The sequence below is a fragment of the Cetorhinus maximus genome, chromosome 3, assembly GCF_964194155.1.
Source record: "Cetorhinus maximus chromosome 3, sCetMax3.hap1.1, whole genome shotgun sequence".
Classification (NCBI taxonomy): Eukaryota; Metazoa; Chordata; class Chondrichthyes; order Lamniformes; family Cetorhinidae; genus Cetorhinus; species Cetorhinus maximus.
In genome coordinates this window covers 67,632,235-67,652,785 of record NC_135881.1, presented here as the reverse complement: position 1 = coordinate 67,652,785, position 20,551 = coordinate 67,632,235, and the positions used below count along the sequence as shown (strand labels likewise).

The following is a 20,551-nucleotide window of genomic DNA, read 5'->3' as shown; positions in this document are numbered from 1 at the left end:
CTGGTGGGATGTCCTTTCTGCTGCTGAATGCATGTTCGGCTGTGAGTATTTAGGAGATGGCATTAGCAGAAGGGTTGTGCTACAAAATGGCAGTGCTAGTGTAAAATCAGTGTTATACGTGGATTAACATGACAACCTGCCTACTTTGCATATGTCTGGTGGACTCTACTAACACACTCAGCAAAATGGCATCTGGCATGGCTTGCTCCAGAAGCATGCCAAGGACGCTATTTGAAAGCCACAATGGCGCTTATACCACCAAAAACCTGGTGCAAGGAGCCAAATTTTCTGACCGGAGAGTTTAATTGTTTTCATCTTTGTTTACTAATTAAGAATAATTATCTCTAACCAAAATTTAGCTGGAGAATCAAATCGACACAGGCGTGTAGGTGCTAATAAATGGAAAAATTCAGGACTGGGTCCACGTGCTTCGGCACCATCTCCAACTACATCTGTCTCAGTAAGTGGCTCTTACTATCAGGTTTCAAGGCTGTTTCAATATTCCTGGTCTAACAATATTTCTGAATGATGGAAAGTCATTCTTTTACATTGATTTAATAAAGTTATTTACCATACTCTCGGAATTATGTTTTAAATTATGCGGGAAACCCAGTTAATTAGATCTTGTGTAAGTCATATACAATGCAGTAACATTTGGGAATAGATCATTTACACATTGAAACCATTTCCAGTGATACCTCATTTATCAGAATAGAATTCCATTGTCGAAAACAAACTGATTAACAATTTGGTAAAATGGAGAAAACCACCCAAGGCCAAGTTCAGTCATGATAAACTGCCCATTCAACTTGAAATTAATGAATTCTCAACAAAGATTCAGATAGCCTGTAGCCTAAAGAAGTCATTCCATTTGTTACCATGAAAGCCTTAAAATTATTTTTGTCGACGTTAGTATTTGTATGCTTAATGCTTCAGAAAGGCATTTCCTCTATTTGCTATTTTAATGAGTTTACCTCTATTTGTTAAATTTTGTTAAATGGTTGGAAGAATGCCACACAAACATGTTAAACATTCATACGCTAATATTGCCAATTGTTATTTCTGAGCTATAGTTACTGAAGTTTTTATTTCACTACTAGACTCAAGGTAGAAAGACCATTCTACTTTCCACTGAGGCAAAAAAGGAAATGCTAAAACGAGCTAAAGCAGCAAAGGAAGAACGAAGATCTCAAATGGACTCTCGGCATGGCTATCTCACATCTAAATTGGCAGATGGAACAGGTCTAGAGGAAGCAGCAGTGCAGGACTTTATAATTGCGGATGAAAAGGTATGGCTTGATATTTTGACGTGTATCCAATAGCTCTTCGAAGACACCATCAGCATTACCGTATCAAAACTATAAATGTAAGATAACGATAATTAAGCGTTCCTTGGTTTCATGTATTTTACAATTTCCTTTTGATATTCAGCATTGGAAATTTCTAATCATGCTCTAGGTGCATAATTTGAAAGCTGGGAATGTATTTTGCACTCCGGTTAACTGGTTGAGTTGTCTTTTAACAACATTGAATAAAATTGTAGTGTAAGTTATGTTGTCTAGCTCAATGTTGCCCTATATGATAGCCAGTAGCTACACATGGTTAATTGGGAATGCATATGGTATTCCCATGTACAATTCAACCCTTTTTTGTGTTTTTTTAATAAAACAGAAAGATGAAATAAGGCAGAGGCCTAGATTTTACCAGCCCTTCCGGGATGGGCTAGGAGGAGAGCTGATATAATGGGGGCGAAAGGCATTGGGAGGAGAGCCCAACATCTTCCTCCCACTACAGCATATTGCCAGCGGCAGGCACCTCTGCAGCACAGGTGTTCACTGGATAGCTAATTGTGACAAATGTTCCCAATTAAGGGGAAACTCTGCTAGCCTCCCAGTGGGTTGTTAGTGGGGGGCCCTCTTTTATGCACCATGGCCCAAGCAGGGGGCCCTGTGGTGAAATGGCCACTTCGGGCTATGGCGCTGCCAATAAAAGGTCCCCCACTTCCCAAACGCTGGGGCTTGCCTGCCTGACTCCAGCATACTTCAAAACAAACCTCAATTGGACAGGGTCCTGGCATCAGCCTCTTAAGTGGCTGCTGACAGTAAAATGCCATTCCCGGGTCCACCGCCTGCCAGTGCAGGGTTGGGCCCCACTTTTGATCTTGGCAGCGGGATACCTTACTTTTCGAAAAATCTGAGCACACAGTGTGCAAGTGTTTTTCGATTGTATGTGCTTTCTTCCTTGGTTACTGCTTGGTAATTATTAGTTGTCTGCTTAATGCAGAGTGTAATTTGGATGAAAATGACAGACCTCATCACAAGAAAAGTCAGCTTCCATTGAAGTGTAGCTGTCATTGTGCTTTTTTCAACCAATTCGACTAACTGCTCTAGGCTAGAAAAAAGAAAGCAAGCCCAACCAAGCAGCTCCAATAGGACACACAAGAACACAAGAAATACAAGAACACAAGAAATAGGAGCAGGAGTAGACTAAATGGCCTGTTGGGCCTACTCTGCCATTCAGTACAATCATGGCTGATCTTGGGCTTCAACTTCACTTTCCTGCCCACTCCCCATGTCCCTTGATTCCCTGAGATACCAGAAATCTGTCTGTCCCAGCCTTAAATATGTTCAACAATAGAGCATCCACAATCCTCTGGGGTAGAGAATTCCAAAGATTCACAGCCCTTTGAGTGAAGAAATTTCTCCTTATCTCAATTGTGGATGATCTGCCCCTTATCCTGAGACTGTGACCCCATGTTTTAGATTCCCCGACCAGTGGAAACAAACTCAGCATTCACACTCTCAAGCCACTTCACAATCTTGTAGGTTTCAATGAGATTGCCTCTCATTCTTCTAAACTGTAGAGAATATAAACCCAATTTACGCAGCCTCTCATCATAGGACAACCCCCTCATCCGAGGGTCCAATTTAGTGAACATTTTCTCTGCCCCTTCCAAAGCAAGTATTTCCTTTCTTATATGTGGAGACCAAAATTGCACACAGTACGCTCGATGTGGTCTCAGCAAAACCCTGTACAATTGTAGCAAGACTTCATTATTCCTGTACTCAAATCGCTTGCAGTAAAGGTCAACATGCCATTTGCCTTCCTAACTGCTTGCTGTACTGCATACTAACTTTCCTTGTTCCTTGTATCCATCATTTGCAAAGGAGAAAACAGCATCCAATCATGTTCCAGATACAGAGCAGTGGTGCATGTGCCACATCTAGTGCAAGCCAATATTCTTGTCAACCATTCTGAAGTTAAAGTGTATTTGGCACTTCAAGACACAAACATAAACTTGTGTCCGATAAATTCATGTTAGAATTCTAAAATTTTGTGGCAAACGCTGCAAAGCTTTGAACAAAGTAGGTCAGATGTTTGTTAATTAAATATACACGTTGAAACAGAGAACGGTTGCAGCACAGAAGGAGGCCATTTGGCCCAGCATGTCTGTGGTCGCCCTCTGTAGGAGCAATTCACCTAGTGCCACTTCCCTGCCTTTCCCTGTAGCCCTGCAAATCTTTCCTTTTCAGATGATGATCTAATTCCCAATTGAAAGCCTCAATCACATCCTCAGGCAGTTCATTCCAGATCCTAACCACTCGCTGAATGAAAAGGTTTTCCTCCTGTCACCATTGCTTCTTTTGCCAATTACCTTTAGCCTGTGCTCTCTGGTTCTTGCTCCTTCCACCAATGGGAACAGTTATCTCCCTATCTACTCTGTCCAGATCCCTCATGATTTTGAATACCTGTGTCAAATCTCCTCTCAACCTACTCTTCTCCAAGGAGAACAATCCTAACTTCTCCAATCTTTCTGTGTAACTGAAGTTCCTCATCCTTGGAACCATTCTCATCAATCTTTTCTGCACCATCTCTAATGCCTTCTAGTGCCTAGAACTGGATGCAATTCTCCAGTTGAGGCCACAGCAGCGTTTTATACAATTTTAACATAAATCCGTGCTTTTGAACTCTTTGCACCTATTGATAAAGCATAGGATGCCATATGCTTTATTAACTGCTCTCTCAACCTGTCCTACCACCTTCAATGATTTATGCACATATACACCCATGTCCCTCTGTTCCGGTACCCCCTTTAGAATTGTACCCTTTATTTTATATTGATCCTCTGCATTCTTCCTGCCAAAATGAACCACTTCAGACTTCTCTGCATTGTATTTCATCTGCCACTTGTCCACTTGTTCCACCAATCTGTCTATGTCCTTTTGAGGTTCTACACTATACTCCTCATGATTTACAATATGTCCAAGTTTCATATCATCCAGAAATTTTGAAATTGCTCCCTGAGGTCCCAGTGATTAATTAATATATATCAGGAAGAGTAGGGATCCTAACACTGATCTCTGGGGTACTCCACTATAAACCTTCCTCCAGGAAAACATATGTTCACTGCTCCTCTGTGTTTTCTGTCACTCAGTCAAATTTGTGTGCATGTTGCCACTGTCCTTTTTATTCCATAAGCTCTAACTTTGCTCACAAGTCAGTTGTGCAGAACTCTATCAAATGCCTTTTGGAAGTTCATGTACACCACATCAACAGCATTATCCTCATCAACATTAAATATAATGGCCCTGGCTTTTGTGGTTATAAAGACAGCAAAAAGTCAAGGTTCAGCATCATTAAGACTCTGAAACTGACAACAACTTCTGCTGTTCACACATACAGTTAAATGAGGAAATCCAGAAGTTGCTCGCAATGATACCCTGCTCCTCCACAAGGTGCACTGTTGAAATCCACACAAATTGAAATCTTTAGAAATCATTTCAATTGATGTGACTACCACTTTATATGCTATAATCTTACTGTAAAAAAAAAAAGTTACACCTCATCGAATGGAGTGTAACTGTGTTTTAGCAGTGTCATAATTGCTGCTGAATAACCTCTCTGGTTCTGACAATCTTATTTTGTGGTTTTGGAATGTCAAATTCCTCCATTATGATAAAAATTCTTTACATTCCTAATTAAAAATAACAACTATGGGTAGAATTTTACATTTGGCGTGTGGGCGTGTGCCCGACATGCCCGAGTGTAATATGATGCGCAATGACATCGGGTGTGCATCCTGACGTCATCGCGCGCTCGCATGTTGTTTCGTTCGGCGGGCGCGCAGCCGACAGTGGCGCATGACCGCCAATAATTGAAAGGCCTATTAAGGCCATTAACAAGCTAATTAAAGTCAAATCAATGCTGCCCATCCAACCTTATGGTTGTCGGGCAGGCGAAAAGGCCAACTGGCCTTTACATTTTTTAGGAAACCTCACCACGAGCGGGATGAGGTTTCCTAAAGCAAATAAACATTAACTGAAAACTTTATATTTAATTAAAAACATGTCCCAGTTCATGTGACAGGCATGAGGGGACATGTTTTTAAATATTTTTGCTGTCTTTATTAAGTTTTTAAAAAAGCGCTCCAGTCTCCCTGAGGCAGCTCTGTGCCTTAGGGAGATTGAAGCGCTCTGTCATGCGTATGCGTGAACTGCACACCAGGCCTGCTCTCCCCCCTCCCCCCGTCCACACAGGTAGTGCTGAGCGCTGCCGCTTGCGATCCACACAGGGCAGGCCTTAATTGGCCCACCCGCATGAAATCGCGGAGCGGAGCCAAACGCGGGCGGTGGTTCGCTTCCCGGCCGCCCCCGCCTGCTCCTGCTGAGCCCGCCCGATAAGGGAAAAGTTCTGGCCCATAAGTTTGTTTACGATATTTTAGTTTCTACTTTAATCCCATGTGCATGTCCCAATCTAAATTTTGCTCTCTGTAAAATGAGAAAATAGTGATGGAGAATTATAGTATTTTACTTTCTGAGCCCTTGTCAGTGAGAGTTCTTCAATGTGATTGGCTGCGTACTCTGCTTGCTAACATAACTGTTGCCGGATGCCTGGAGATCTCCTTGGTCCCAGATTCAAAATGGGAAATCCAAGCCACAGATATTTCTAGATCTATGTGGGCAAACTTCTTCAAGGTCAGCGATAAGCACCATCATTTTGCCGCTGATTGCAATATACAGGCCATTAAGTGTATGGGAAAGGCATTTTGTTTTACTGAAATTAGTGCATGTGGCTAAGACAGTATCACTGTAACTCCATGGGCAGGAGTTTTGGTTTGGTGGGCGGCCACAATCGGTAGGCCCGGGAGCAGTCGGGGAATGGAACCCCCACCGCGATCGGCCTTCGACTGCGATTTCACGCTGACTGGCCTACTAACTGAGAAGCTCAGCGCTGCTGGGGTGGCGGTGGGAGGAGGGGAGTGCTGAAGTCAGCACATGCGCAGGGGAGCGTGGAATGAATGCTGTCTGAAGGCAAAGAGCTGCCTCAGGGTACTAGAGAATTTGAATCTAATAAAAAAGATTTTAAAATCCTGAAAAAGTGCTAACGTATCAGAATCAGTCACCGGAACATATGCAAGATAAAAATTCTGCCCATACATTTTTTTAAATTTAATAACGGAAACCTCAACCCACCCTTGGATGAAATTTCCTGAAAAATGCAAAGGCAGCCTGGCCGATTCGCCCGCCCGCCAACTGTAATGTTGGACGGGCAATGAAAAATCTCCGTTAATTGCAACTTTATTAATTATTGGCAGGTGCACTTCTAACTCTCATGTGCACCTGCCGATGGAAATATTGCGCGAGTGCGCGATGATGTTGGGACGCACGCCTGACACGATCACGCGTTATGTCACACTCAAGTGGGTTGGCGTGCACCCACATGCCAAGCGAAAAATTCTGCCCCATGTGTGGCTACTTGGCAATTTCTATGGACAACACTGCACCTTATGCTGTGCATTATGCTCAAACATTTCAAAGCTTTTAACATAATGCATTACTTTTTGGAATGTGATGGCTATTATTATACTTGTAAAGAAGACATTCATATCCTTTTTTTGTCTATTTAATATACTTCCTAGTAATGAGCATTCCAAATGTATGTAAAATCTGTTTTGTTATGTTTATTAGGGAAGATGCCTAGAATTAGATTTTTTTCTGATGTCAATCCTAAAAGAATTTTTCACATTAAGTAAATTTTCCTTTTCAGTTTCATATGATTGAAGAATTCTTTGCACCAAATGGATGTAAAAAATTACTATTTTACTACCAAGAGACAGCGACAGTAAGCATTTATTGTTTGAAATTAAAATATTCAAATATTTTCATTAACATAGGTTCAATTAAATGTGGGTCTGGTATAAATCACAGTAACAATGAATGGAGCTCTACTCTGCTTGAATTAAAATTTCCAGTTAACACAATATCTAAAGCTATCTGACGGTATTTTCTTTTGTATCAATAGTTTCTCTAAAGCACAATTTAAATGACTGAAGCATATCAGTTAATTTTTTCATTCCAGCTGACTAAATTATCAACTGATGGTGACTTTTTAAAATGTTATGTTTGAATGTTCAACCGTATTTAAGTAATTGATACAACTCTAAATAATTGATTTTCAGTTTGTTTACGAATGTATTGTTTAACCCATCAGACCACAGAATCCAGACATTTAAGTGCAGATATGTCAAGAGGCTTAAGTCAGAAGAGGCTGTTCATTACTGATGGGTCTACTGAGGTAGAGTTAAGTTTATATATTGATTATTCGTTAAAATTTGCTAAATAAAATTCTAAATTGTAGAAACAATGTTAGTGCTAAAGATTGAGATTTTGAAACTTCCTGTATCAACAGAACAAAAAAGTTCTACTATAAATATTTTGAAGATTCATGCTGTGGTCATTCACTTTTTCTTGTGTTCATTTTTCAGAGTTTAATTGGGACTTGCTTCTTCTTTCTTAGAACTACTGATAAAAGCATCAGCACAGCTAATGTGTCTCAGGTCAGTGCCATTCTGAAACAATAATGTTAAAGAAATATATCCCGTGGCATTTTTTCTATAACACTTTTTTATCCTTTCATGGGATGTGGGCGTTGCTGACTAGGCCAGCATTTATTGCTTATCCCTTAATGCCCTTGAGAAGGTGGTGAGCCACTGCAGCCCATGTGGTTTAGGTACACCCACAATGCTGTAAGGAAGGGAGTTCCAGGATTTTGACCCAGTGACATTGAAAGAACGGTGATATAATTAAAAGTCAGGATGGTGTGTGGCTTGGAGGGGAACTTGGAGATGGTGGTGTTCCCCTGTACTTGCTGCTCTTGTCCTTCTAGGTGGTAGAGGTCACGGGTATGGAAGATGCTGTCAAAGGAGCCTTGGTGAGTTGCTGAAGTGCATCTTGTTGATGGTACACACTGCTGCCACTGTGCGTCAGTGGTGGAAGGAATGAATGTTTAAGGTGGTGGATGTGCTGCCAACCAAGCAAGCTGCTTTGTCCTGGATGCTGTCGAGCTCCTTGAATATTATTGGAGCTGCACTCATCCAGGCAAGTGGAGAGTACTCCATCACATTCCTGACTTGTGCCTTGTACATGGTGAACTGGCTTTGGGGAGTCAGGAGGTTATAGGGGAGATGGCAGTAGTACTATCACTAGACTAGTAATTCAGAGACTCAGGCTCTGGTGATATTGGTTCAAATCCATAGCAACTTGTGAAATTTGAATTCAATTAATAAATCTGGAATTGAAAGCTAGTCTCAGTAATATTGACCATGAGCCTATTATCGATTGTCGTAAAAACCCATCTGGTTCACTAATGTCATTTAGGGAAGGAAATCTGCCATCCTTACCTGATCTGGCCTACATGTGACTCCAGACCCCGAGCAATGTGGTTGACTCTTTACTAATCTCTGAAATAGCCTAGCAAGCCACTCAGTTCATGGGCAATTAAGGTATGGCAACACATGCTGGTCTTGCGATGATGATGCCATTGAATGTCGAGGGGAGGTAGTTAGCTTCTCTCTTGTTGGAGATGGTCATTACCTGGCACTTGTGTGGTGCATATGTTACTTGCCAGTAATCAGCCCAAGCCTCAATGTTGTCCAGGACTTGCTGCATATTAACACGGACTGCTTCAGTATCTGAGGAGTTGCGAATGGTGCTGAACATGGTGCAATCATTAGCGAACATCCCCACTTCTGACCTTATGACGGACGGAACTAGCTGAAGATGGTTGGGCCTAGGGCACTACCCTGAGGAACTCCTGCAGTGATGTCCTGGGACTGAGATTATTGACCTCCAACAACCACAACCATCTTCCTTTGTGCTAGGAATGACTCCAACCAGCAAAGAGTTTTATCCCTTGATTCCCATTTAATTAAGCTTTGCTAGGGTTTCTTGTGACATGCTTGGTCAAATACTGCCTAGGTGTCAAAGGCAATCACCCACACCTCCCCTCTTGAGTTCAGCTCTTTTGTCCATGTTTAGATTAAGGCTGTAAGGAGCTGTGTGGCCCTGGCGAAACCCAAACTGAGCATCAGTGAGCAGGTTAACTGCCACTTGAGAGTACGGTCAATGGCCCCTTCCATCACTTTGTTGATGATCAAGAGTAGTCTAATGGGGCAGTAATTGGCCGGGTTGGATTTGACTTGCTTTTTGTGGTCAGGACATATCTGGGCAATTTTCTATATTGGCAAGTAGATGCCAGTGTTGTAGCTATACTGGAACAGCTTGGTTAGGTGCACGGCTACTTCTGGAGCATAAATCTTCAGTACCTTTGCTAGAATGTTGTCATGGCCCATAGCCTTTGCAGTATCCAGTGCCTTCACCTGTTTCTAGATTTGCATGGATTGAATTGAATTGGCTGAAGACTGGCATCTGTGATGCTGGGAATCTCAGGGAGAGACTGAGATAGATCACCCACTTGGCACTTCTGGCTGAAGATTATTGTAAATGCTTCAGCCTTCTCTTTTGGACTGATGTGCTGATCGCTCCCATCATTGAGGATGGAAATATTTGTGGAGCCTCCCCCTCCTGTTAGTTCTTTAATTGTCCACCACCATTCATGACTGGATGTGGAAAAACTGCAGAGCTTAGATCTGATCTGTTGGTTGTGGAGTTGCTTAGCTCTCTCAATCATATGCTGTTTCTGCAGTTTGGAATGCAAGTAGTCCTGTGTTGTAGCTTCACCAGGTTGACATCTTATTTTTAGGCATGCCTGGTGCTGCCCCTGGCATGCCCTCCAGGGTTGAGCCCCACTTTAACGGTAATGGTAGAGTGGGGGGTATGCTGGGCCACGAGGAGACAGATTGTGTTTCTATAAAGTTCTGTTGCTGCTGATGGTCTCATGGATGCCCAATTTTAAGTTGCTATATCAGTTTGAAATATATCCCATTTAGCACGGTGGTAGTGCCACATAACACCCTGGAGAGCATCCTCAATGTGAAGACAGGACTTCAACTCCACAAGGACTGTGTGGTGGTCACTCCTACCAATACTGTCTTGGACAGATATATCTGCAACACATAGATCAGTGAAGACAATGTCAAGTAGGCTTTTCCCTTTTCCCTCATTACCTGCTGCAGGCCCAGTCTTAGGACTTAGCTAGCTCAATCAGTAGTAGTGCTATTGAGCTGATGGTGATACTGGTGAATCCCCACCCAGAGTACATTCTTTGCCCTTGCCACCCTCAGTGCTTCTTCAAAATGGTGTTCAACATGCAGGAACACTAATTCATCAGCCGAGTGGGGACCAAAAGATGGTAATCAGCAGGAGGTTTCTTTGCCCATGTTTGACCTGATGCCATAATACTTCATGGGGTCCGGAATTAATGCTGAGGACTCCCAGGACAACTCCCTCCCGACCATATAGCACTGTGATTCCACCTCTGATGGGTCTGTCTTGCCGGTGGGACAGGACATACTCAGGGATGGTGATGGCGGTCGGACATTGTAAGTTATGATTTGGTGACTATGACTATATCAGGCTGTTGCTTGACCAGCCTTTGGGACAGCTCTCTCAATTTTGGCACAAGCCAAAGTGTTAGTAAAGAGGACTTTGTAGAGTCAACAGGGCTAGGTGTACCGCTGTCATCTCCGGTGCTTAGGTCGATGCTGGGTGGTCTATCCATACAGGTGCAATGCGTGTACATGTTCTTTTTGTCTACATTTTAAGCTTGTCAATCGGGCTCGCAGTGTGGCGCATTTGCACGTACTGGAAGCTGCATATATTAATACACAGGCCCTGTTCTTTGCAGACAGAAAGAGCATGTACACACATTGCACCTGTTTCAGCTAAACAAAGAAAATGACAGTCGTTTGCTGACTCATTCCTCAGAGCAATGCTTTGATCAATTAGGGTCAAGCTGCCTGCTTTAAATTTCAAATACTGCTTGGCAGTTAACTGTCGGTCACCATCACTGGTGCATTCTCCATGGCAACGCCTCTAGCACTTAGAGTCCATTTGCTAACCGATCAGCACTCTCTTCTCATTTAGTATAAATTGTTGATTTCCCCTTATATTGGTATTCTTGCGAAGTCCCCTGATGAGTGCAAGACGAAAAGATTCGACATATCTCTTTTTTCAGCAATTGCTGTGTGCCTGGAGTCATATGTAGGCCAGACCAAATATGGATGGCAGATTTCCTTCCCTAAGGGGCATTAGTGAACCAGATGGGTTATGACAATCAATGATAGTTTTATACAAAAACATAAAATGTTGGAAAATAAGTAGATAAAAGATAAAAAATAAAAATGAATATTCCCCCCCACCGTCCCCTCCCCCATCCCGTCCCCACAAGGGCCATCTGTCACTTGTTCATGTTGTTCTTTTCAGAGTACCTACCTTTGTCCTGCATTCTGCTTTTTTACCTTAATGCCACTATCAGCATCTCCTTTAGCCCTTACCACCACCATTAAAACCCCCTTTGTCCTTTTGTTCATGACATATTTGTCAATCTCTCCTTTGCCTCCACCTATTGCTGGCCTTCTATCCAGCTTCACCTGCTCCACCCCCCTTAAACAGTATAAATTTAATCACATTTTTACTTCTCTTTGGCTCTGAAGATGGACTCAAAATGTTAACTCTGTTTTCCTCTCCACAAATGCTGTTTAACCTGCTGAGTTTTTCCAGTATTTTCTGTTTTTGTTTCAGATTTCCAGCATCCGCAGTATTTTGATTTTATAATAATTTTATGGTCACCATTACTGAGACTAGCTTCTCATTCCAGATTTATGGATTGAATTTAAATTCCATCAGCTGCCAAAGTGGGATTTGAACTGTGCCCCCAGAGCACTGAACTCATGTCCCGTAGGCCTCTGGATTACTCATCCAGTGAAATTACCACAACACCACTGCCACCTCGTAGCTGTTAGCATCGAAAGATGTACATATGAACATAAAAAATGGACTAAAAGCTGGAGTAGGCCACTTGGCCCTTCAAGCCTGTTCCACCATTCAATAAGATCATGGCTGATCTGATTGTAACCTCCTGCTTACCCCTGATAACCTTTCATCCCCTTGTTAATGAAGAATTTATCTAGTTCTGCCTTAAAAATGATCAAAGGCCCTGCTTCCACTGCCTTTTGAGGAAGAGAGTTCGAAAGACTCACGACCTCTAAGAGAATGTCATTCAACCGTCCTTGATTGCAGAAATGGTTTTGATATAATTCTGGAAATTCCTTTCTCTGCCATCTTCCCAGAATCATTAGCCAGTTTATTTTAATAGAGATACTAACACTTTTTAGGTATTGGAGGATTTTACACAAATATGTTAAGTGTTCATACAGCAACATCATTTGGAATAATTTACAGGCTTTGTGGCTGTAACAGTTATTGGGTTCTGTACTAGATGCATGTTTTCATTTACCTTCAGAAACTAGTAGAAACCTCATTATAGTTAAAGAGGTGCTAATGCCCTCCATGATGGCCAATGATCAAATTCCAAAGAAATCCACCAACCCCCTTTGCATTTCCAAGGCACAGCTCCAGCCAACGGAGACAGCGGTCGGGATTTTCCGTGCCCACTGGCGTTGGGCGTGGTGGTGGTGTGAGCGGACAATATGGCGAGAAGGCCAAAAATCGATTTCACGATTGAAACCAGTTTGCAATCGTCCGCTCAGCCCCGTCGATGGTGAACCACATTCCCTGCCATCGGACGTCGGGAACCTCATGTCATACATCAGCAAATCATCATAAGGCCAGCTTGCTGGACTCATTTCCCCCATTGGATCGTCTGGCTACGCTGGCGTGAAAACATGCCAGTGCAGAACACATCTTGACAACTGTGATGTGCAGAAGTTGGGACTTACCACGAGGGCCTTGCACACATCACGGACATCTGAGGAACAGAAGATGCTCGAGCCTGGCAGCAATGGGATCCTGGAGGAACGTCCATGGGTGGATTCTCATGGACATGGCTCTGCTGCCAAATCTCAGGACCGGACCATGTCCTTGCGGACACCTTGACGTGGGTTTAAACCACTAAACAAAAATGTAGCAGGGCACTGCCATTACCCCTGCTAACTATGTGTCTGGTGTGTCAGCATGAATGAGCGAATGCATGTATACTTCTGCACTTGCTATTCTTCTTTCCCGAAAACCATATTAAAAATAATGAAATGAAATGGTATTCATTTCATTTTTCTCCAATGGGGTAGGGACGTCCTGGTTAGATGACAGGAAGGAAAAAACAATATATATATATATCTATGTCAGCCAGGTTACTTTATAAAATTATTATTCTTATTTTAAAAATCAACAAGGATTTACCTTGACTAGCCATGACTCATACCAGAGGAATTTCTAACCTTCAGAAACCAGCAGGATCCTCGTTATTGTTAAAAAGGTGCTAATGCCCTCTGTGATGGCCGACAATCAAATTCCAAAGAAATGCACCAACCCCCTTTGAATTTCTAAGGCGTAGCTCCGGCCAACGGAGAAGCTATGTCTGCGAGGGACAAAAGGGACCCTGACTCCTCTATTAAACAGCTCAAGATTCCACACCTGGGAAAATACATCTTTTGTCCAACACCCAGGAGAAAAGTGGGAGGTGTGTCACATGACCTCCCCCAAGCTGCCAAGACCGTAATATTGCCACGTGCAACTGAACCCAGGCAGTCTACCATTTTATCATTTAACAGGGAGAAAGACTATGTCCAGGTAAAGTGCCTGGCCGTCACCTGCACTGTGAACTACTGGAACATTGGAACTTCTGTATCTGTGCCTTCAAGGCTAATTCATCTCTACATGCCTCTTCCCATCATGGAAGTCCTCATTTCTGGAAAGTTGGATCACCCTGCAACAGTTTCAGCCTGCTAACCTCTGAAGGAATATGCCACTGGACTTTTGATTCTGGACTCTGGACTCACAAGAAACTATAACTCTTATTATTATTGTGATCTTGCCCTGTACCACTTTCTTCCCCTTATCCCTCTTTTATTGTACGAGTGCAAAAAGGGACGGACGTTCCGAAATTCCTTTCAAGCGTTTTGTGTGTCCATAAAATGAACCAATCTTCTTAATTTACCTTATCTCGAGTTTCCTGTTGGGTTATTAATAGAGGATTGGATCACTCCAAACTGAAGTTTTGGGGAAAACACACCACCATTTATAAAGGGGGGGAAATCAGAAATCAAAAACACCCTTCTGTTTATGGACAGGTAGTGGGAGGAGAAATCAGGGCTGTTTTAAATTAAACCCCCTCTGGTCTGTAACATCTTGCTCTGTATAATGGCTATGCATTTTCCTTCCTTCATGAGATGTAGTCTGAAAGAATTTAGTCAAGATGAGAAACACTTCAAACTAACAATCTGGTTTATTTTACATAAAATACATGAGTTGTCAGAATAAAATTTTCATGGTTAGAATAGTCATCTTCCTATACTCCTCTGTTTACAAGAAATAATGACAGAAGCTTATGGTCTCTATAAATATAGACCAGGGTTTCCCAAGCTTTTCCGGTCACGGAACCCTTTTGACCTCCCAAGAGTATTGACGGAACCCTGAAGAAACTTTCGTTTTATGTTGAAGAGTTAAACCACAAAAAATTCGTTGTTGTTGTGCATTAGGTAGAAACATACAAAAACATATTTATAGAGGTCTTTTCTATTTCTTATATGTATACATTTATTATAATTAAAAAGTTCTCTAATTCAACCAAGTACTTCAGTCTTGCCTTCATTTTGTCATTTTTAATGGGAAGAGTGATGCTGCTTCTTTTGCTCACAAATTCGTTTAAAATTAGGAGTGATGCTGGAGAGCTGGATTCTCATACTCACCCCACTCTCTTGCACACACTCTTCCCTCTCTCTCGCACACACAGACACACACACACACACGATATATTCAATATATTTTTCATTTCCCTGAGGCACGGAGATTATTCAGCGCTCTTTCGCATGCATGTGCGAAGTTTGCGCTAGGTCTGTTCGCCCTCCTCCCCCCCCTGTCTGCACAGGCAGCGCTCAGCGCTGCTGCTTGCGTATCACACTGGGCGGGCCTTAATTGGCCCGCCAGCGTGAAATTGCGGTGCGCTGTCGATCATGGGCAGCAGTTGGCCTCCTGATCGCCCCCACCTGCCCCTGCCGATTCTGCATGCCAAGGGCAAAATTCTGCCCACACACATTCATCTATATTTCTCAAACAGACACACACACACACACACGCATGCACACACTCTCACACTCTTCATTCTTTTTCTCTCGCACGCACACATACACTCTCCCCACTCTCTCACATCCCGTCAGGCCCGTTCTCCCACCCCACTCCTCGCCCTGTTCTCCCTCTCACTTCTGCTCTGGTGCCCACTCCCTCTCTCGCTCCTACTATGAGGCCCGCTCGCCCTCTCACTCCAAGGCCCACTCGCCCTCTTGCTCCAAGGCTCGCTTGCCCCCTTGCTCTGAGGCCCACGTCCTCTTGCTCCAAGGCCTGAGTGCCCTCTTGCTCAAAGGTCCATTCGCCCTCTCCCTCCGAGGCCTGCTCTACCTCTCGCTTCGAGGCCTACTCGCTCCGAGGTCTGCTCTCCACCTTGCTCTGAGGCCCGCTTGTCCCCGCACTCCAAGGACTGCTCTCGCTCTCTCGCTCTGAGGGCCACGCCCTCTCCGAAGCTCGCTCTATCTCTCGCTCCAAGGCCCACTCACCCTAAAAACCAATTTTCCCACTGTTTCCTGCTCATCCAATCACATGCTGGGTTCTCACTGCATTGGCTGCTGATAGGCTCAGCAGCTGATACAGGGAGAAAACAGCCTCTGATTGGACAAACAGTTTTATAGCATTTTTAAAATGTGCATCAATCGAATGCTGCAAGTTGTACAAGCCTGGCCTACTTCTACACTCTACCCACATTACTGCGGAACCCCTTGATATATCCTATGGAAGCCCAGGGTTCCTGGAACACAATTTGGGAAACCCGGGTGTAGACCCATCTTTAAGCTCGAGCATTTCAAAACTTTCCATTCCAGTGAAAAGTCACTGCCCTGAAATGTCAACTTTGTTCTCTTTCCACAGATGCTGCCTGATCTACTGAGTATTTCCTGCATTTTCTGCTTTTATTCCAGATATCTAGCATTCACAATAATTTGCTCTTGTATTCTGAGTTCATTGTCTATCCATTCTGGGCGGATTTTCCATTTTTGAAGCTAAGTGCAGTGGCGGGCGGGTTCCGTGGCACATTTCCTGCCGGTCGGAATGGCGAGAAATTGCACCCGATTCCAAGCTCAGAAGCTCATTAATCATGCATGGGTGAGCATCTCTCCGAATGACATGGTGGGTCAGGATCTGATTCATCTGTTCCGCCGTTGCGTAATGGGATCAAAGGTCGGGGCACCATATTTAAGCGCCACCCAAGCGCACAGATTTCATGATCTCCAGCCCAGCTGTCTCCAGGACACCTTCAGAGATGCCTGCCAACCAGAAGAAGAAGGCTGCACCCCGCTTCTGTTACGATGCACTCCAGGCCTTGGTAAGATGAGTATGGCAAAGGATGTTCTTTATCTCAGGGATGGCTCGAAGAAGCACACCAGCCTTACCTCTCCTGCTTGGGAGGCCATAGCAGAGCAGGTCAGTGCAGCTGTCTACTGCACCCAGAATGCTATCCGGTGCAGGAAGAGGATGAATGATCTAATATGGTCCACCAGGGTAAGTCAGCCTTCAACTCCCTCTAATATCAAACTCTCATCATGGCATCATGCACTCAAAGGGCTACGCTGTTCAGGGATCTCACACAACCACTAGCGGGGACACATATCACCACTGATTGTCTCACGGAAAGTTTCACAGCACCGTCATCTCAGCTATCATTCAGTGCACTCTCCATTCTCAGACCCTTCTGGAGAGGGCTCGTCACACATACGGGGTATGCGTGTTTCCCAATCTTTGCTTCATCCCATCTCATCACATTCCTTTTTTTGTCTTCATGCAGCTCAAATTGGCCCACAACAGAAGGAAAGATCCCAGACTGGAAGAGGACAGCCAACATCACACCCCTCACCAAACCCGAAGAGGATGCCATTGAACTGGCTGGGGAGGACAGGGATTGCTCCTGTGGGGAAGGGGAGATTGGCTTTTTTCAGCAACCTGGTATGGATGACACCTCCATGAGTTCATCACATCCTGACATTCATAGTGAGTGACATGCAATCTTGTGTAATGCCTGCTTATGAACTAAAGGTATCTTCTCTCTCTTATAGGCACCAGCAGATCTAGGCACAGGCGGAGGGCCAACATAAGCCCTTGCCCCCAGACCACCTCGGAGGAGGAAGTGGAGGAAGCCACCAAAGAAGAGCTGTCACTGCATTCACCCGCACCCTTCACCAGCGTAGAGACATACACCTCGGTGGGCCATGGCTCTAGATTAGGCTGGGGGTCACTTGCTGGAGAACACCTCACTGACACATCTTTACAGCAGTCGGAAGCAGGGACAGCCCAGATCTCTGTCACTCAGAGGGCTGCTGGGGATCAGCCAGCCCATGAGTCTGAGTCAGATGATGAGCCTCTGTGAGTGACGGCCAACGCAATACTGGAGTTGCAATGACAGGCGGCGGAACATCAGGCAGAGGTGCGACAGTCACTCAGCAGACTAGAGTGAAGAATGGAGGAGTCCATCTGTGTAGTGTCTAATGTCATGGCTCTGACGTGGAAGTGCCTCGAGCTCACCTTGGGAAGGTTGGCGGCCACCATGCAGACCTTGGTGCAGCATGTTTTGCGGATTTGCACTTGGTCTTGGGCTCCATGGTCACACACACTGGTGGGAACCATCAGTGGCTGGGCAAGAGGCGGGTGGGGCACCTTGACCTCCCTCCAGGTGCCCTTCTCAAGGAGTCAAAGAGAGGCCCTCGCGCACCTGCAGGGAGGATGAGCATCAGCTGTACAGCACAGGGGCCTCCATTCAGGACACTCAGAATATCCTCTGCCTGTGGCCCCGTCTACTCCAACTGCTCAGGCCAAGGAGGGTGCATCTGCCCCTGAGCAGGAGACCCAAAGCAGGCTGGGGCCCTCCAGGCCTTGAACCACCAGAAACCGTTCGCCGAGGTCATTTTAGACATCAGCAGTCAGCAGGCTGCCTCTACCTCTGCTGCCAAAGTCATGGCTGCGCCCAGGCGTAGTGGTAGGGTTACAAAATTAAGAAATATTGAACTCACTTTTGGATCATGGGTGTGCTACCACTGTATAAATATTGCACTATTGTTAATACATTTGAAGTTAATGTGAATCGTTGGTCAACTGAAGGCATTGTGATTCTTTACATATGTATCCTCTTATTGTGAGGTTTAGCCATTTTATTGATAGCCTCCCCTTGTGAGATTCACATTCGTGTGATGTCAACCACAGTAAAGATAGTTTCCGGATCCTTGTGTGATGTCAGGGAGATGTGTTAAAACCTTTATCGGAAGCGTGTGCTAATTGCATTTATAACTTTTTTTGCTCATGACACACCATTGTGTGAGGGCAGCTCAGCAGCCGTCAGGGATTAGTGGCAGTTGCGTCTCTTCATTGGTAGTGCCAAAAGACAAGACAAGACCTGGATGGGAGGATGATTTCCCCAACCATGTCGTCTTCTCACTGGCTGCTGTAATTTCTGAATAATGTGACAATGACTGTATTAAGTTAGTTGATGCAGCATTCTTGCCGTTGTGTCGACTTTCACTTCCCAGCGTGAGGGCATACAGAGTGCACCATTGACCTTCTTAGAGATTATGGCCTGGTGAATCACGAGGCATAAAGGTGCAAGTCTGAATGCTGAACTTGCTCTCAATGTGACTGGTTGGACATCCCTTACATTGCAATGGAATAGCATTAAGGGACAGGAAGAATGTGGCTATCTCCAGTTGCCTTCACTTTATTCCTTCTGGAATCTGGTAGCAATTAAAGTGGCACAGGCATGTCTTCTACATTGTGCTTTCTCGATGGCATTGTCCTGTGGAAGCTCCCTCTTCAGGTTCCTGGCCTTCCTGCTCTTCATCCTCTGAGGAGCTCTCATCCTCCATCGTTTCTCTATCTGGCAAGGCATCACCCCTATGCATTGCTAGGTTGTGAAGGGTGCAACATACAGCAATGATGCGGGCAACCCTGTCTGGAGTGGACTGCAGAGCCCCACCTGAGCAATCTAAATGTCAGAAGTGCATCTTCAGGACGCCAATGGTCTGCTTGATTAGGGATCGTGTGGAGCTATGAACTGCGTTGTACCTTTGCTCCAAGGCACTCTGAGGACGACATATGGGTGCCAGCCATCATTTGAGTGGGCACCCCTTATCCCCAAGTAGCCATTTGTGTAGACGCTTAGGTCCTTCAAATATGTGAGGCACCTGGGAGTGACTCAGGATGTATGAGTCATGGAAACTCCCAGAGTATCTGGTACACACATGCATTATGTACTTTTGATGATCGCACACCGGTTGAACATTGATGGAATGAAACCCTTTACAGTTGATAACATTAGGGGCTGCTGCCATGGGGCCCTGAAAGCCACATGGGTGCAGTTGATTGCACCCTGCACTCTGGGGAAGCCTAAGATAGCTGCAGACCCATTGAACCTAGCAGCCTGGCTATCTTCATCAAGTGTAAACCTCACATGTTGATCAGCCTTGCTGTAGAGGGCATCTGTGACCTCCTTGATGCATCTATGTGTGGCAGACTGCGAGATGCTGCATAGGCCTCCTGTGGATACCTGCAATGATCCGCAGGCAAAGAAATTGAGTGCGGCGGTCACCTTCAAGGCTACTGGCAGGGGATAGCCTCCCCCTCCATGAGGCATTAGTTCCTCCCAAAGAATGTGGCAGATGTGATCCACTGGAGCTCAGGACAAGTGCAGACATGCGCGGCATTGTCTCTCCCTCAAATGCAGATAAGAGTTTTCTTCGGTAGACCCTTGGTCTCCAAGTCGCCTCTGTGATCTGGGTCTATCCTCCTGATCCTCATGTTGTTGCTGGGGCTCCCCTGAACCCTGGGCCCCAGGCAGGGCCTCCTCCCTAAGCTGCGCTAGGTGATGCTTGTCCCTTCTTCTTCTCCTCCATTCTATTATAACCCTCAAGAAGGCAGCATTGAACTCAGGCTCCATTATTGTTTTGTCCTCTCTGTGAAATGGTAGACTCAAGACATTAATGAATTTCAGGTAAAAAAAGTGAAGCTCTCAATTTTGAACCAAAAGCCATTGTAATGGTCTCAAGTGCCTTCTGCCCTATTAGCCTTGTCGTGTATGCAGCCTTGTATCTGAGGCGCAATCAGGC

At 44.7% G+C, this 20,551-nt stretch overlaps 1 protein-coding gene across 1 annotated transcript in view; it reads left to right on the top strand.

Moving 5' to 3' along the window:
• The first annotated feature begins 243 nt into the window (after nucleotides 1-243).
• dnah5l (dynein, axonemal, heavy chain 5 like) overlaps nucleotides 244-20,551 on the top strand; it is a 465,990-nt gene continuing 445,682 nt past the window's right edge. Inside the window, exons 1-6 of the mRNA XM_078535621.1 lie at nucleotides 244-271; nucleotides 360-460; nucleotides 1,101-1,289; nucleotides 7,048-7,126; nucleotides 7,499-7,575; nucleotides 7,766-7,837. Coding sequence (XP_078391747.1) covers nucleotides 244-271; nucleotides 360-460; nucleotides 1,101-1,289; nucleotides 7,048-7,126; nucleotides 7,499-7,575; nucleotides 7,766-7,837 — 546 coding nt within the window. The remainder of the gene's footprint in view (nucleotides 272-359; nucleotides 461-1,100; nucleotides 1,290-7,047; nucleotides 7,127-7,498; nucleotides 7,576-7,765; nucleotides 7,838-20,551) is intronic.